General features: G+C 52.0%; 6 protein-coding genes across 6 annotated transcripts; 3 read left to right on the forward strand and 3 right to left on the reverse strand.

Annotated features, from left to right (window-relative positions):
- Positions 1 to 464: 464 nt before the first annotated feature.
- Positions 465 to 1,360, forward strand: EI97DRAFT_494465 (CBD9-like protein; the record flags this gene model as incomplete). The annotated part of the gene is made up of 3 exons (XM_033802391.1): positions 465 to 513; positions 613 to 868; positions 921 to 1,360. 3 exons carry the CDS (start codon positions 465 to 467, stop codon positions 1,309 to 1,311), a joined length of 696 nt encoding a protein of 231 aa, XP_033653495.1. The 3' UTR covers positions 1,312 to 1,360.
- Positions 1,361 to 1,946: 586 nt separating this feature from the next.
- On the reverse strand, positions 1,947 to 3,216 carry EI97DRAFT_378527 (uncharacterized protein; the record flags this gene model as incomplete). The annotated part of the gene is made up of 5 exons (XM_033795666.1): positions 1,947 to 1,990; positions 2,047 to 2,225; positions 2,283 to 2,501; positions 2,552 to 2,748; positions 2,803 to 3,216. The coding sequence occupies 5 exons, from the start codon at positions 3,214 to 3,216 to the stop codon at positions 1,947 to 1,949; spliced, it is 1,053 nt and encodes a 350-aa protein (XP_033653496.1).
- Positions 3,217 to 3,343: 127 nt separating this feature from the next.
- Positions 3,344 to 4,015, reverse strand: EI97DRAFT_61649 (uncharacterized protein). Its single transcript, XM_033802963.1, has 2 exons — positions 3,509 to 4,015; positions 3,344 to 3,453 (listed from the first exon to the last, which is right to left on the reverse strand). Exon 1 carries the CDS (start codon positions 3,890 to 3,892, stop codon positions 3,527 to 3,529), a length of 366 nt encoding a protein of 121 aa, XP_033653497.1. The 5' UTR covers positions 3,893 to 4,015; the 3' UTR covers positions 3,344 to 3,453; positions 3,509 to 3,526.
- Positions 4,016 to 7,058: 3,043 nt separating this feature from the next.
- Positions 7,059 to 8,345, reverse strand: EI97DRAFT_467667 (class I glutamine amidotransferase-like protein). Its single transcript, XM_033801613.1, has 2 exons — positions 8,073 to 8,345; positions 7,059 to 8,002 (listed from the first exon to the last, which is right to left on the reverse strand). The coding sequence occupies exons 1-2, from the start codon at positions 8,209 to 8,211 to the stop codon at positions 7,230 to 7,232; spliced, it is 912 nt and encodes a 303-aa protein (XP_033653498.1). The 5' UTR covers positions 8,212 to 8,345; the 3' UTR covers positions 7,059 to 7,229.
- An 862-nt stretch (positions 8,346 to 9,207) lies between these two features.
- On the forward strand, positions 9,208 to 11,353 carry EI97DRAFT_433889 (uncharacterized protein). Its single transcript, XM_033798481.1, has 4 exons — positions 9,208 to 9,575; positions 9,641 to 10,702; positions 10,750 to 10,877; positions 10,928 to 11,353. The coding sequence occupies exons 1-4, from the start codon at positions 9,530 to 9,532 to the stop codon at positions 11,099 to 11,101; spliced, it is 1,410 nt and encodes a 469-aa protein (XP_033653499.1). The 5' UTR covers positions 9,208 to 9,529; the 3' UTR covers positions 11,102 to 11,353.
- A 1,271-nt stretch (positions 11,354 to 12,624) lies between these two features.
- On the forward strand, positions 12,625 to 13,700 carry EI97DRAFT_442931 (uncharacterized protein; the record flags this gene model as incomplete). The annotated part of the gene is made up of 2 exons (XM_033799784.1): positions 12,625 to 12,959; positions 13,010 to 13,700. The coding sequence occupies 2 exons, from the start codon at positions 12,625 to 12,627 to the stop codon at positions 13,698 to 13,700; spliced, it is 1,026 nt and encodes a 341-aa protein (XP_033653500.1).
- Between the last annotated feature and the right edge of the window lie 1,015 nt (positions 13,701 to 14,715).

Below are 14,715 nucleotides of genomic sequence, written 5' to 3' on the forward strand. Positions count from 1 at the left end.
CCCAGCCCTGGTATTCCAGAAACGTCGTTTTCCAGCGGCGCATTGCCCGATTTCTGAATAGACACCAAGAATGTCGAAAAGAATGCTTCGTATGCAATCAAAACCATTCGTCGCAGCGTAGGAGCATCATTCCATTTTTGTTCCCGCCATCTAGCCTCCTGCTCAACCGGGTTGCGTGCTGGAGTCACGCGAGTTCATGGGTCTGACCTGTTTCCTTTTAGTTTATCGTGCACCTCGCCTTGTATATCGTAACTCTGCTGCCGACCCGGAATAGAAGAGTAATGCCAGATTGATCCTTGGCAGCCATCGCTCTACTAATAAGTTTATCTTGCCGCCGCCCCAGGAAACCGACAGTGACACGACTGCTTTCATCACACTCCAAGCCGTGATATACTACCTCTCCCTCTGCGTCCGCCGATTTATTACCTGTTTGGCTCAGACACTGAGAGGGTATCACCTTCGAGATGCAGCTTACGTCTTGCCTTGTGTGGGCGGGTGCTCTGGTTGGCTCTGGTATGTAGTTGTACATGTCTCCCAAGGATGTCATATACTAACCTTAAGCTTCAGCCTTGAGCAGACCCAGCGGCCAGGCGGCTGCCGATAATGCCGCAGTTGTGTTCGACTCTGAGACTGGCTTCACCTTCTCCGAGTTCAAGGTTGCCTACTCGCTGACGGCCAACATCGCCTTCCGCGTTGCTGTCCCCGCGGCCGCGCAGTCTGGCCAGCCGTACGATGTGGTTTACCAAGTCGTTGTCCCCAACCAGGTTGGCTGGGCTGGTATCGCCTTCGGAGGCAGCATGACGTACAATCCTCTCCTGGTCGGTTGGGCAAACGGACAACAGACTCAAACCTCCACGAGATGGGCAACGTAAGTCACATACTTCAACCCTTTTTGTGATTTCGCTCACTCATCATCATAGCGCGCACTCCCAGCCCACAATCTACAACCAGGCGACGCTCCAGAAACTCACCACCGGCAACCGCGTGAACGGAACCCACTGGCAGTTCACCGGCAAGTGCACCGGCTGCACGTCCTGGGCCAACCGCAGCGGAGGCAAAACCACCCTGAATCCAAAGGGCACCAACCGCCTGGCCCTCGTCATTTCCAACAGCAAGCCGCAGCAGCCGTCCAACCCCAGCTCCAACTTGGTCATGCACGAGAACCCGATTTACTGGAGCCAGAGCTTCACTGAGGGCTCCAACGCAAACTTCGATGAGCTGGTGAGGAAGAACGGCGGAACTGTTACGTCGGGGAATTCTACGTCTGAGACTCCTACGTCTGAAACCCCCTCGTCTGGGACCCCCCAGTAGCGTATTGTTGGTGTCTAGAGCATGGATGGAGAAAGGAGGGTGGTGGAGGCTCGACTGCTGTATACATTGTTTGTGTTCATTGTATATACTAGCATCAGCGTCATATTCATGCGATAACTCTGAATTCGATTTCGTCAATTTCCTTCCCATTGCCTTGCCGTGAAGGGCCCCAGGTGTGCAAGAACCTAGCTTCAGAGCTTGAATGGACGCGAGTCGCCAACACGAAGAATTCTAAGCGACAGAAAATTTTCTTTAGTGACGTGACAGTTCGCCCTCGTCATTGTCTTAGAGTATCAAGGTCTCCACGTGGGTCCCAGGATGATTGCACGCCCTGTGGATCGCAATATGGAAGTCCACGTCCATCACGGCAGAATGCACTAGACAGGTTCTTTCGGAAACACACGAGGCAAAAATTGATCTCACAATGTACATAAGTTTAATCAACAGAAAGCAACGACAAAGCAATATGCCGATGCATTAGCGAGGGGTTAAAGGAAACCAAACCACACAGCATCATGTACACGTCGCCCGCCAAACCCACAAAAGCCTGAACACAACTACGATATCGCAAGCTCGTGAGAAGGAGCGAGACGAGCATGACCTTGCGGTGGGATTTTCTATCATGCTGTGGACCTCTATGCCTTGATGGCCTTGGAGCCGAGGGGCATCTCCTTGAGCCCTGTTGTCTAGCTGTCAGTGACTGTTCACTCATCATCGAACAAGAGGGAGACCTACATCCATCGACATCCTCGACGGCTTGCTGCTTCTTCTTGCAGGCATTGTACTGAGCGGGCTGCTGGGTCGTGAGGCCGGCCTTGGGGCAAGCATTGTTGAGGTTGCAGCCGTTGTCCATGGCCTTCTGGAGCGAGTCGCCCTCCCAGCCGAAAACGTAGTCACCGTGGGCGGCAGATCCACTAGTATACTCGTTAGAGAATGCTGACAGTTGCGTACTCCGTCGAAGAACGACTTACCCAATGTTCATGCTGTAGACGAAAGGCTTGGAGCCGTCAGTGGGCCACATGTTCTTATCCGCGAAGTTTGTCACGTTCCACATAAGCTCGTACATAATTTGCGGGACCTTGACGGGGTGAGTCGAAGGGCAGGAGCCGCCACCGTTGGCACCGCTGCCTTGGCCGTAGGCCATGTGGGACTGGTGGTCGGGAGAATCGAGGTTCTTGCCGTCCCAGCAGCTGTCACTGAGTCAGTTTTTGTTCAGATGATATCGCGACCGGGGACATACGTAGGGAAAATGATGGTCTGGCGGATCATCTTGCACTTGGGGTCCGCAGGGATGTCGACGGTGTCGGAGTTGTCGCAAGGAGCGCCACCGACGAACTTGTCCTCGTTGCTGCTGGTCCAGCAGCGATGGCAGATGCGAGACTTGACGACCTTGCTGGGATCGGTGTTACCGGCGTTACCTGCAAGCATACGGAATCCCTATTCCGCAGTTAGTTTGGTTGCCTTCTTGTATCTTCGCACACGGGTTCTCACCTTCTTGAAGGCCGTCACTTTGCCGCTGGGGATATAGTAGATATCAAGACCGCCATCGTTGATGAGTTTGCCCTGAGGTCCACCGTTTCCGACCTGTGGCACGCGGATGTAGCTGCCGTTCTTGTGCTTGAAGAACATGACGGCGGTCCAGTAGTTGGACTTGTCCTGAACGAAGCTGCAGGATGTGCACTTGGAGAGCTGAGCGATATCCTGGGACGGGTCCATGGTGACGTTGAAAGCGTCACCGCCGACAATCTGGTGAAGATGGGGAGTGTACTTCATGCCAGGGTTGACGAGGGGATCTGTCCGCTCAACGACCAACTGTGAGCATGCGAACCGAAGCATGTTGCCTTGAGCAGCAGCCTGCTCGACGAGGAGTGCCGTCGCGGCGGCAGCAAGAGTAGCCCACTGCATGATGTTGGAGTATCGACAGTCGACGTGTGTTTTTCCTTATTCTTTTTCTGGCGGATAACGAGGGTTGACTTTCGACTATCTCAAGGAACGGAGACAGCAGGTTCGAAAAACCACGGCGAGGAGAAAGGGTTGCACTTCACGCATCGTACGCTCCTTATATCGCTGTGCCTCAAGGCCCCATATCCCCACACCGCATGGTCCAAGTGCCGGCTGTGCAGAATCTTGTCCGATGGTTCTCTGAAATATACGGTTAATCTATTGTATATGGGTCTTGGGCAGGTATACCTCGTACCGCCGTTGGTTGCGGATATTACCCAGCATTACCCTTTGCGGAAATTATGGGCCTCTCGAATTCTGAGTCGTTTACGAAACAGCCAGGTGACTGGATGGTGAGAGCGCGAAAACAATGTTTCTCGCGTTTCTCATCCATGACAGGTTCCGGCTCCCCGGATGTAGGCTCTCGAGGGCTAGAAGGGCTCTTCTCATGACACGCCGTCGCACAGCGCCCAGTAAGATTCTCTCTACGGATGCTTGGCAGTGAATCTGGTGGCGGACCTCTCCACATACTTGATCCCAGGACTGAGGCTCTCTGATAACTTTCGGCGTGGAGACCACACAGCGTGAGCAGCGCAGTCAGCCTGGGCGGGACAGCAGGGAAGAGCCCGTGGAACTGCATCGAACGTATTTCAGACGCCGAACCCGAGAATCTGAGGCACAACTACGTCAGAGAGTAACGGAATGGAAGACCTACGGAGACCCTCCTGCCATCGTCGCGGTACATAGTAGGGTATATTGCACGGAATGGCCCGACCCACGTGTCTCCTGATGGATTTCCGAGATATAGTACCCTCTCCAGGCCTGAACATTACGTCCCGATTATTTGTAGAAGCAGTCATAAGCAGAAAGTTTTCGTGGAGCAACACATGCAGCTCTTCAGTATCAGGATCGCGAGGATTGTGGGAGGACAAATGAAGAAGGAGAAGATACAGCTGTCAACCATCCCAATCCTCAAAAGGAAGAGAAGGAAGCAAACTAGCGTAGGATCTGCAGCCGTTAATCGACCAGGAGAGGCAGGAGCCACGAGGATCGGAAACTTCTAGTTGCATTCTCTTGCATGTGGATCTCAGCTGGCCTGCACGCTAACCTACCGCGTGGCCATTATCCGTTAAAGTGGCTGCCATGCGACTTAAATTGGCCTCTGTTTCTTTTGCAGCAGGGAGGAGGCTCAAGGTCCGCGCGGAATAGGGTGTGGTGCGGTGGCGGATTAGGGAAGGTGGGATAATGATCGTTTGGGTGAAGTCGAGTACTTAGGCGGGGGTGTATGCATCCCGCTACTAGCGAGCCTTAGCGTATCTCTAAGGTTGTTTTGCTCGTAAGATGTATAACCATGACTGCTCGCCATTGTAAAGATGATGATAGGGGGGGACATCGGAGGTCGACATCATTTCTCGCGCTCCTTTCTTCTTGGATGCAGTCTCGACACTTCCTCACACACCCAAACCCTAAGCAATTGAGCCTTCCCCCAATCCTCGCATTCGCTTTGATAGGACCGTCTCCAAGCAACACCCAGGAGTCCTTTCACCCGCCACACAACAATCTCGCACACTCACCTCACAGCCCTCTCATTCGCCCTCGCCCCAAAGGAACTACAACATATATGCGTCCCATAGCAATTAGATTATTCCACCAACCACTTCTTATTTTCTGTTTCACAAACCACCCGCTGCTGATATTGACGATCCTCTCGGACTCGCTGGTCACCCCTGCACCCCTACGCTTGGTGGCATATTAGCCGGCGTACAGATGAAAAACGTGCACATGGGGGAACCTTGGATCCCCTTGGGGACGCCCGTCAGATTTAATTGCCGAGCGCTATGCTGGATATGGGTTAAGTGGGAAGGCTCGGGGTAGCATTGCTGCGGCTCAGAAAACGACGTGGTTTTGTGTGCCGAACCAGATCTGATTGATGAGGGTTTGAGAGAGCGTGCGATGCTCCAGACAGGAAAGCTCACAAATACATAGATGGACGATGCGGTTCTTCACTGCCTGCTGAAGTGATCTACAAGTTTTCTGTGATGGTTATACTGGTATCTTTGAAAGTCTAGTTGACGTCGGGCTGCTCATGCCGAGCAGCACAAGAAGAAGATGGTGTGGCCCAATACACGAGAACGCTGACTGCCATGGCAACGACGCCGGATAGCTACCCTCCCTCTGAATGTATGCGGCCCGGCAGTTCATGACGTCTTTGGCAACACAGCGGTTAGGATGATCTGTGTTACTTGAGGCAGTGAACGAGACTTGGCAATATTCTCGAGGTCATGCACTCTGTCCGAACTCGAACTCGGTCTCCAAAGCTCCCGAGAGGGGATGGGTCAACAGGTGTATGACATAACACCGCTCAACGCTCCCAGAGCCTGATGGGATACGAGCGCCCAAGTCACTGTCCACTTCTTCGCCTCCTCCTTCCAGCAACACAGCCACAGAGGAGGTCCATATCATACCACGACGGGCTGATACTACACTTACCTAAATAAGTACATCCTATTAGAATCAAATCCAATTTCATTTTCGACCTAGATCCACCGGAAGACCTACTTAGCCTGTAGCACAAACACAGTAACCACAACAAACAGCAAAAACCAAAAATACGGCACGTTTTACATCAGGCAAGACCCAACGTTTGTGAATTTTAGTAAGTAGGTTGAACTAAGAAGGTTGAAGTCACCTCTATGTATCCATCCTTTCCCTACATCCCCAGTTCGGCTTCCCTCTAATGCAAATGCTCACATGATTTTCGGCTTCGCAAAACAGCCCCTCTGCTTCCAAGCCGCTAGCTCCCCAATAAACCGAACACCGTACTTCTCACTATACTCGCCAAAGTTCAGCCAACGTCGCCGCCAACGGTACTCCCTCCTTCCATTATAATCTTGTCAAACGGTGGTTGCGAAAGACACAAGTCATTACAGGGAAGGCATCTACAAAGAGTTAAAAGAAAAGAGATACCTGTCCTATCCAGGCTGACGGCCGTGTTTAATGCCAGGAGGTATACTTAACACGAGCACTGGTCGTCGAGCTTTCGGCATGCGAGATGTATGTCCGCGGCGAGGTCGGTGTGGGGGCATAAAAAAGCTGAGGAGACTACCAGTAAACTTGCCGTATTCTGCGAATGTGAGAGGGAATGTGCATCCTGGCGAGCGAAGTTAATGCTTTGAGCAGAGCTGAACCTCGTGCCCGGCTTACGCGACCATCGCCTTCGTTCATATACGGGATACGGCGGGCGGGATTGTCTTGTTATTTGCAAAGTAGAAATCCGTGAGTAATTTTTTGAACGACTAACGACTATACTGACGGAAGGACATTAGAGATAACCGCGTAAGTCGAGAAAGAAACGGTCCAGTGCGCCAACAGAGCGGACCGCAACTGCAGCGGCTGATTGATACGATAACCCACGTGGAAATGGCATCGATTCCTCTTCTATAAGGGCCTTATTCTCGTAAAATGCTGATATCAGTTACGATGCGCATGGCAGATATTGGATAATAATCTGGTCCGCATGATCCCGGGGCTTTCACCGTCATGGGAACTGTGAATAAACACGACAGAAATCCGACCATAGGCATTGCACAGGACTTATATGCGACTGCTATCATTGAAGTTGACTGCAGTCCTTGTGTGTTTCCAACCGTCTCTTCTCAGATCGTATCCCTTGTGCGGCCGTTCAGGCATTAGTCACATATGGCTAGGAGTATGAATTACGCAGAAAGCGTGGGTTCACTCCAATGCGATGGGGCAAGTAGATGGTTACGTTCAGACGAGAATAACACGGTTTAGAGTATTTCAAGGCACAAAGTTCAGTGTTTGAGACATTTCAATGTTCATAAGTTCATTTCCCATACTTTACATATCCAAGCAGAAAGCTCTAAGAGCAAATCAACCTGACAGTCGCAGGCGTTTACCAATTCGCAAAAGACGCCATACTATGTCGCCTTGGCTGAGTCCAGGCGACGAAGCGTTCAGACATCAATGGCGTCGACAGTAACTCCCTTGACCCAGGTATACTGCATGACACGAGCAACCTCGAGAGCCGACTCATGGGAAACCAAGGAGCCAACGAGATAGAGGGCGGCGTCCAGGCCGGCCGTGACACCTCCGGTGGTAATGACCCGCATACCGCCGAGAGGCAGCTCGGCACGCCGTGCGATGGACTCTCGGCGGCGAGACTCCTTCCAGGCGTTGCTCCCTTTGCGAGCAATCGACTTCCTCCGAGCATGTTGTGTGTTGGGACCCGCGGGGACGAGCTCGCCGTCGCGGGTCTTCTTGATGATGTAGGGGTTCTCGTCGGGATTCTCACCCAAGTCGAAACGGGCGTTGTTTACCACGTAGCGTTCCTCCATGACATCGGTACGCAGGGAAGTGTCGCGGATAGAGGCCTCTTGACAGAGTGTCTCGAGACGGGTATAGTAATCGGGATGCGTGGTAGCTGCAAGGCCTTGAAGAAGACCCTGCTGGGCGAGAAGGAGAGCGGCGGTGTCAATGGCTAGGATGGTGCGTTCCTTGGCAGGATTCCTCTCCTGCATCTCGACGTATTTGGAGAGGATGTGGAGAGGCTCGGTCTTGTCTTTGAGGACGTCGAAGACACCGTCGCCTCCAGGAACAATGATAACATCATAGTCCTCAAGCTCGTCCGTGGCATCGTCGTAGTCCATGTCGGCCTTGATGGTCAATCCCTGGACGGATTTCATGGCCGCCGCAGTGCCAACGAACTGGCATTCGAAGCCCTTGGAGTCTGCTCATATTAGCATAAGGCCTCTACAGAATCGCGAAACGAGGTCGAAGTGCAGAAGAGACCAACTTACTCTTGTCCTTTGGATCATGGAGAGCTCGGCTGAGAACCTCGAGCGGCCCGGCGACGTCCAAGGTGTTGTAGTTGTTGTAGAGTACAAACAACACCTTGACGACCTCAATTGGCCCCTCGGTATCAGCAATTGCACTCATTTTGAACGATTTAGGTCTGGAATCTGAAATGAAGTAAGGTGAAGGTGTTTGGAAGAGAGAAAGGGGTTGTCTTTCAGGAGGAGTCGAGGGGAAAGGAGGGGGTGGTGTGGTGGTGGTCAGATGAACGAGGGGTGGGTCCAAGGGACCCGCCCCCGCACTCTTGGGCGGCCGCTAAGAAGCTTCCCCAGGACACACAGGCCACATTGCGGCGCCTTCAAAGTATCGACTCAGGTACCTACGTCACTCCATTTCCGACTCAATCAACTGGAGACGAGCCGCACGTGAGCAATGCTGTTGGCAAAGCTCTCGAAGCAGTATATCTGAGTGAGTGTAAGAATCCCCGCTTATACTGTGGAATATCGTTGCTATAGCAAGAAGAGACTGCCAAGGTGCATACTGTATATGAGGTTGTCAGCTGCAGATACGGGAGCGAGGCTTGGTAAGACCGAGATAAACGTTCAACTTTGACACTGCCTATAAATCCCGAGCGGCGTATTCAGTTATACTGTAGTCCGGATGGTTTGTCATGGACACAAGCAGTGAGAGGCCGTATCCGCCCTACAATGGGCGCTCTCAACTGTTTTAGGAGTACTGGGAAAGCCATTGACGGGAATATCGCGATATCAGTACTATCGGGAGGGTCATTGGATGTGTGCGACGAGGAAATTGAGATTCCGAAGGAAGTCTCTGTGTCTTCAATGGATATGGTGGATTTTAACTTTGCTGTTGATGTTTACTGGGGGTCGTCATGCTCTTGCTGGTAGCGACATGGATGCACTCTTGACGTGTTAATATACTGACAAGCCAAACAATTCCAAATATTGAACGGCCTGCACAGGAGAACTGATTTACTATCAAACATGCCTCGACTATCCCTCGACGCGCGTACATCGGTAAGTAGACTGGGAACACCTGCAGCACATCACGCCAAGAGTCACGTGCATTCACAGTGATGAATGGTTTAATGTTCTTTTTGAATACCAACCATTAGAGAATCAAAGATAAAGGTAATAAAGTTGTAAGACTTTATATTTGTCCATAAGCATACAATTCCTACGAGGTGTGGTAGAAAACCCGTTGCAATCCAGCTTCATAGGTTGGTTTTGTGGTGGGATCTAAAACTGGGGTGACGTATGAGGACTTCTTTGTGCTCACAGCATCAATACTGGGGGTATTCCGACAACTTTCCCACTGAAACCTGCCGGAACATAAAACCACAGGTGTACGATAATTGTTAGGTGCAATCACAGACCAAACAGTCCTTGAAGCACGTTCACATACCTTATAGCTGAACATTGTTGGCTGAGCGCGAGGCAAGATGTCGGCACTTGAGGAGATTAAGAAGCAGAATGCTGCCCTTCAGAGTAAGTGTGAGCTCCATTGCGTAATGGCTGCATAATCTAGCATGATCATTCTAACTCGCACTTAGAAAGCATAGGCAACATTAAAACGGTCGCCGACGACGTCAAAAAACCTACGACGGGAGTTCCCTCCAGAGACGAGTCTATCAAAAAGAGTACTCCTGCTGGAGCCAAGAAGACCACAACAGAAACCAAGCAGGCAGCTACACCCGTCAAAAAGGCTCCGGTAAAACTGAAAAGTACCGCAACAGAGGCCTCGAAGGCTGCTCCCAAAGGAGCAACACCCGTGAAACCGGCCGCCACTCCGACGCCGGTCGGCACTAAGAAGGCTCTCCGCACCAGCGGCAGTGAAGCTCCAGCAGCGTCATCTAGTCCAGCCGGGGATGCAACTGCGAAGAAGACCCCGACGCCAGTAAAGAGCGCGCCTGGAGTAACGAAAACAGAAACCCGTAAGCCTCTAGGGACGCAGAAAGCCCTTCCCAAGGCGACAGAAAAAGACACAGCGGTAAAGAAAGATGACACCTCTGCTGCACCCAAAACGCCAGCACAGCCACCGAAGCCCAAGACCGTGAAGCCAAAGAAACATGACTCGCCAATGTCCTCCGATGTAGAACCAACTGTGGAGAAGGAAGAAATAAAACCCCCTTCCGTCAGGAAAGCTCCGCGCAAGTTGGCTAGTCGGCCAAAGGAAACAGAAACCACCAAATCGGCCGCACCCCAGCAAACAAGTGCCGCTCCAAACCAACCCCAACAGAAAGCTACACCGGCACAGACTACCAAGAAACCCGGCACCCTCAGCAAAGGCGCCGGAGCGGCCGCGGATGCAACTAACAAAACAATTGGCCTCACCACCGGAACGGTCAACAAAGTCACTGATTCAGGTACCACGGCACTAAATTCCACTGTCAACGGTGCGACTGGCGTGGTCGGAAAGGGGCTCGACAAAGCACCAGCAGGTGTAGGCAAGCCGGCCAAGCATATCACCGACAATGTCGGCAAGACGGCGACAGGCGCGACGGATAATTTGTATCACACGACCGGGGCGGCGACGAAAGGGGTGCAGGGGACGGCGTCGAAGACGACGAATGCTTTGAGCAAGGGAGATGTTAAGGGGACGGCTAAGGGCTTGAGTAAGTAAATCCGGAGCGCAATTGGGACAAATTTAACAGGGATACAGCTAGTGGCGTGGGAAATACGGTCTCTGGCACTGGAAAAGCCCTTGGGAAAACGGTGGATGAAGGTGTTGCTGGTGTAGGGTCAACAGTCGGCGGACCCGCTGGAAATATAGTTGGCGGTGTTGGCAGAGTAAATGCTCATAGCACTTACGTTCGAAAAGTCTGCTAACAAAATGACAGGGCGCTGGAGACGCCGTAGGCGGCGTAACGGAAGGCCTGGGCGAAGGTGTCTCCAAACTTGGAAAAGGCGATGCTGTGGGCGGACTCACGAGCACGTTAGGAGGCGTCCAGAAAGGAGTTGGCGGTTTGCTTGGAGGAGTCTTGGGAGGAGCCCAGGGGAAGGATGAAGAATGACTACATGGTTGGGTAATGAATGTGAAGAGACCCGATTCCTTGTCGGAGTGGAGTCTAGTTTCGGCGACGAGCTGAATGGGCGGATACAAGTTTGATGGACACCTGACCGATGCGAATGGGTTCGTAATGGCTATGGTTCAAAAGTATGATGAGTACAGCGGTACGCGGGGTTTATTCACCTCAGGCTTTATGTATTTGAAGTGCAATATTGATGCACTTGTAGAGTGATTACGATCGCGAAATGTTAAGCGGCTTCGAAAACGTACTCTGGAGAAGCCGATCACGGTCTTTAAAACTGTGGAATCTTTCTCTGGTCGACTACCAACCATCCCCCTCTTCTTGCCCCCTACCTCTGCATCCTACCTATTGCGGTGTGGCGCGCCAAGAAACCACCACCACCTCAGTCCTCAACCTCCAAAAGTTGCTGTGCCTCCCACCCGCATCTCATCACAACACATCAAACGCGCTATTTATCATCGGTAATATTGTTAGCCGCCGAGGTGGGACATGTTGGATGATATGGTAACATCACAGCCACTGCCTTCGAGACATATGCTGGGACTTGCGACATGAACGGCGAGCTGGAAGATTGTACACGCGTTGGCTCCGAGCATAGAGGTTCCATGACGATAAGGCGAACCTTGTTGATAGCAGCTCACCCAGCGATTGCAAGAATGCGAATTGGCCCGTTGGTCATCTCTTCATGATCCTGGAGCTCGGCCTGTCGTCGGATATTGACCCAGCTACACAGCCGCGAAAATGGAGCCTGTAATGCGAGCTACAGGATTCTGTTCTTACGCTTCAGCTTGTGCTTTGGCTGCCATGGACGACTTATGCGCTTGATTGAATGGCGAAATAGACGAGCGCTTTGTGAAGATATTTTTGACGCCCGCGTAACAAGTACTCGTTGGAGGTCGTGGGGATTGTGGTAAGTGCAAAGAAGGCACAGGCGCTCCAAGATCCGTTCCCAGGGTTTAAAAACACATCAAGTTCAAGCTCCATCCCTCTGCCGCCTGCCTGATCACTGAGCTGATGCCTTGTTGAGGCCGCACCGAAAAGACACATGTGGCACAGCCTCCGACATTCCACGCCGCATTCGCTGTTGACTCTCAAGGATGTTGCCTTCGAGTAACTTGAGCAGCATTGGCGACCAGGACAGGCCGCGACTTATCAGGTTGACTATGTCAACTAATGGACAGGCCATCCGGGGATAGCGCGCTTAATACTGCTTTCTCATTCGTACTAGGCGTCCGGCGCCTTGCCGTGCTCCAAGATACAGCACGTTGCTGTATTGCTGCTGGTGCTCATGGCAATTGAAGACGCAGATGCAACACTGCTGTGCCATCTTGGATATCACCATCCCGTCATGCATGCGGGCTTCCAAGTGGATAAGGGTCCTCCCCGGACACCCGTTGCCGAGTGTCATTGTGCGGCGAAGCCGGCGACGCATCTTTGGGTGTTGTACTCTCAGTTTCCCATCCATCTTCGCACTGCGTTCTTCAAAAATTGTTCCTCTGCGGGAAATGTCTGTTCTAACATATTCCATTATCCTCTACGCATTGTTTCACGGCGCAGTGAGCAACCCTTTTAAACCAGCTATCACGCCTCCTCCCGTGCTCCGACGACAAGGCGAGGATGACCTATTTCCGGAATCGAGAGGGTGGTTTTGGGTCACGTACGGATCACGGACTGAATTGTCGTCGATATACTTCTGTGACATTTCGGGCATCTTCATAACTACAAGCAGCTATGTTGGCTGCTGTTACAGTAGGTCGACCGGGCCATGTTTCGCAAGCAACGTAGCGACCGGCTGTAGCAACGGCACGCTTGCTTTATTTCCGAGCACAACACTTAACTGGTAAGTTCTCCGCAGTCTACAGGAACTGTATTGTGACGGTATAGATGCAGTGAGGATATATTTTCGACCGCTAAGTGCAACACCGACTATGTATACACGGGCAGCACGCCTGATGCATCGCCCTTGCAATGGATAGGGTGCAACAGGGTGGCAGATCAGGCACTTTACTTCCAAGAACCGCCGAGAACTGGGCTCACTTCACCTACTTCCTTTTCCACTACTTCAACACGGTCTGCATCCCAATCATCTCCAGCGGGACCACTATCAAGCCCACCATCACAAACGGGTGCCGGAAATCCAACCTCTAGCGCTGGCTTGTCCACCGAAGATGTCCAAGAGGACTCAGACAAGGCTTGGATTGCCGGCGTCGTAATTGGAGCAGTAGCCCTCCTTGCGATGGCAGGCATGGCGTTCTGGCTACTGCGCATACGGAAGCGAAACAAACAACAGTCCTATTCGCAGGCACCGCAAACAGCGGAAATATATCCTGAGCAACCTATTCCAGGATCTTACACTAGTCCGCAGCTCAACACGGCTTCACTTTCACCATATCAGGATGCAGCAGGACCGAGCCCGTCACTCTCAGACCAACGGGCTTCGCAAGGCTGGAGTGAAGACTCTCGCGCAAAGTCATGGCACCAGCATAATGCTTCGCCAGGGGCTCCATCTGCAGCTCCGCTCTTTACCGGTACGGAGGCGACCGAGCTGCCGGAGTTGGTGAACCCGCCTTCGAGGAGATGATATGATGGGATGGATGGTAGGGAAAATGGCAACAAGACTGCATTTGAGGTTCAAATATATGAGGAGGCTAATTTTTCGCAACAAGTTCTCGATTTAGCTGTGCGCGCTGATCAGCCGTGACGCCTGTTACAGTATTCAGTTCCCCACTTCGAGGTCAATTGCTGGATTTGAGAAATCCCTCTTTTTGCACGGAGGTCGAGAGCTCTCCTTCTACGGTTGAGAAACTCATTTTGTACACCTTCGTTATTTATGATTCCTCAGGCAAATCACCTATGTGCTCCAAGCACCGCATGGTTTCTTTACCAATTTGTCTAGGTGACGAGATGGGAGCAGCTTCCCTTTGCAATTGGACTCTAGGCAGTTATAAGATTTCGATAATAAAGAAAAGGCATTCTTGATAGCTGGCACGCAGACGATTCACAAAACAAATGGCATATAGGTCCTATCCTCACCATGATCAAGTATTGGTCTCCTCAGCTCAGTCACTCGTTTCGCCAGAGGCGCGAAAAAGGAAAAAAACGCTGACCTCTTTTATTCTCCGAGGTAGCAATGCAGAGCAAAGGGCTGTGCGAGGCAGTTTCAGTCAGCCGAATGTGGCGCATCCGGTGAGTGGGCATCGGACTCGACTTGGCGAGTGCGGCTGAGCTGAAATCTGGAAGGAGTGAGCGGTTATTCGACGGCACCGCCTCTTTCTGCCTAGGAGAACAGAAAAACACAACCTTTACGTCCCGTTGAAACCGCTGTTCCAAACTCTGTCCGCGATTTAAGCAGAGTATTCAGATTTCGTCTTTCGTGATTGAGACTAGCTTGAGCAGAGAGTGTGTTATTCTGACGTCTGGAAGGAGTCTAATCCAACCCCTAACCCTTGAGAGGGCGAAAGGATGCCCGTACCTGTTGGTGTGTCCGCCACAGTCCACTCGCAATTTGCAGAAGAAGCGCAGGAAAAATGGCCAGAAGCAGGTAACGACTCGAAACGCACTGCCCGTAGAGCAGTAAAACAAGGCGTTGGTAGATC

This window comes from Westerdykella ornata, assembly GCF_010094085.1.
Source record: "Westerdykella ornata strain CBS 379.55 unplaced genomic scaffold EI97scaffold_12, whole genome shotgun sequence".
Classification (NCBI taxonomy): Eukaryota; Fungi; Ascomycota; class Dothideomycetes; order Pleosporales; family Sporormiaceae; genus Westerdykella; species Westerdykella ornata.

Excerpts from the sequence above, each read along its gene's own strand:
- EI97DRAFT_61649 (XM_033802963.1), bottom strand. The coding sequence starts at position 3,892 with ATGCAGTTCCACGGGCTCTTCCCTGCTGTCCCGCCCAGGCTGACTGCG.
- EI97DRAFT_433889 (XM_033798481.1), top strand. The coding sequence starts at position 9,530 with ATGTCGGCACTTGAGGAGATTAAGAAGCAGAATGCTGCCCTTCAGA. Across the intron at positions 9,576-9,640 it reads GCAGAATGCTGCCCTTCAGA|AAAGCATAGGCAACATTAAA; the intron begins GTAAGTGTGAGC and ends ACTCGCACTTAG. Across the intron at positions 10,703-10,749 it reads GGGGACGGCTAAGGGCTTGA|CTAGTGGCGTGGGAAATACG; the intron begins GTAAGTAAATCC and ends ACAGGGATACAG.
- EI97DRAFT_467667 (XM_033801613.1), bottom strand. The coding sequence starts at position 8,211 with ATGAGTGCAATTGCTGATACCGAGGGGCCAATTGAGGTCGTCAAGGTG. Across the intron at positions 8,003-8,072 it reads CCATGATCCAAAGGACAAGA|ACTCCAAGGGCTTCGAATGC; the intron begins GTAAGTTGGTCT and ends TAATATGAGCAG.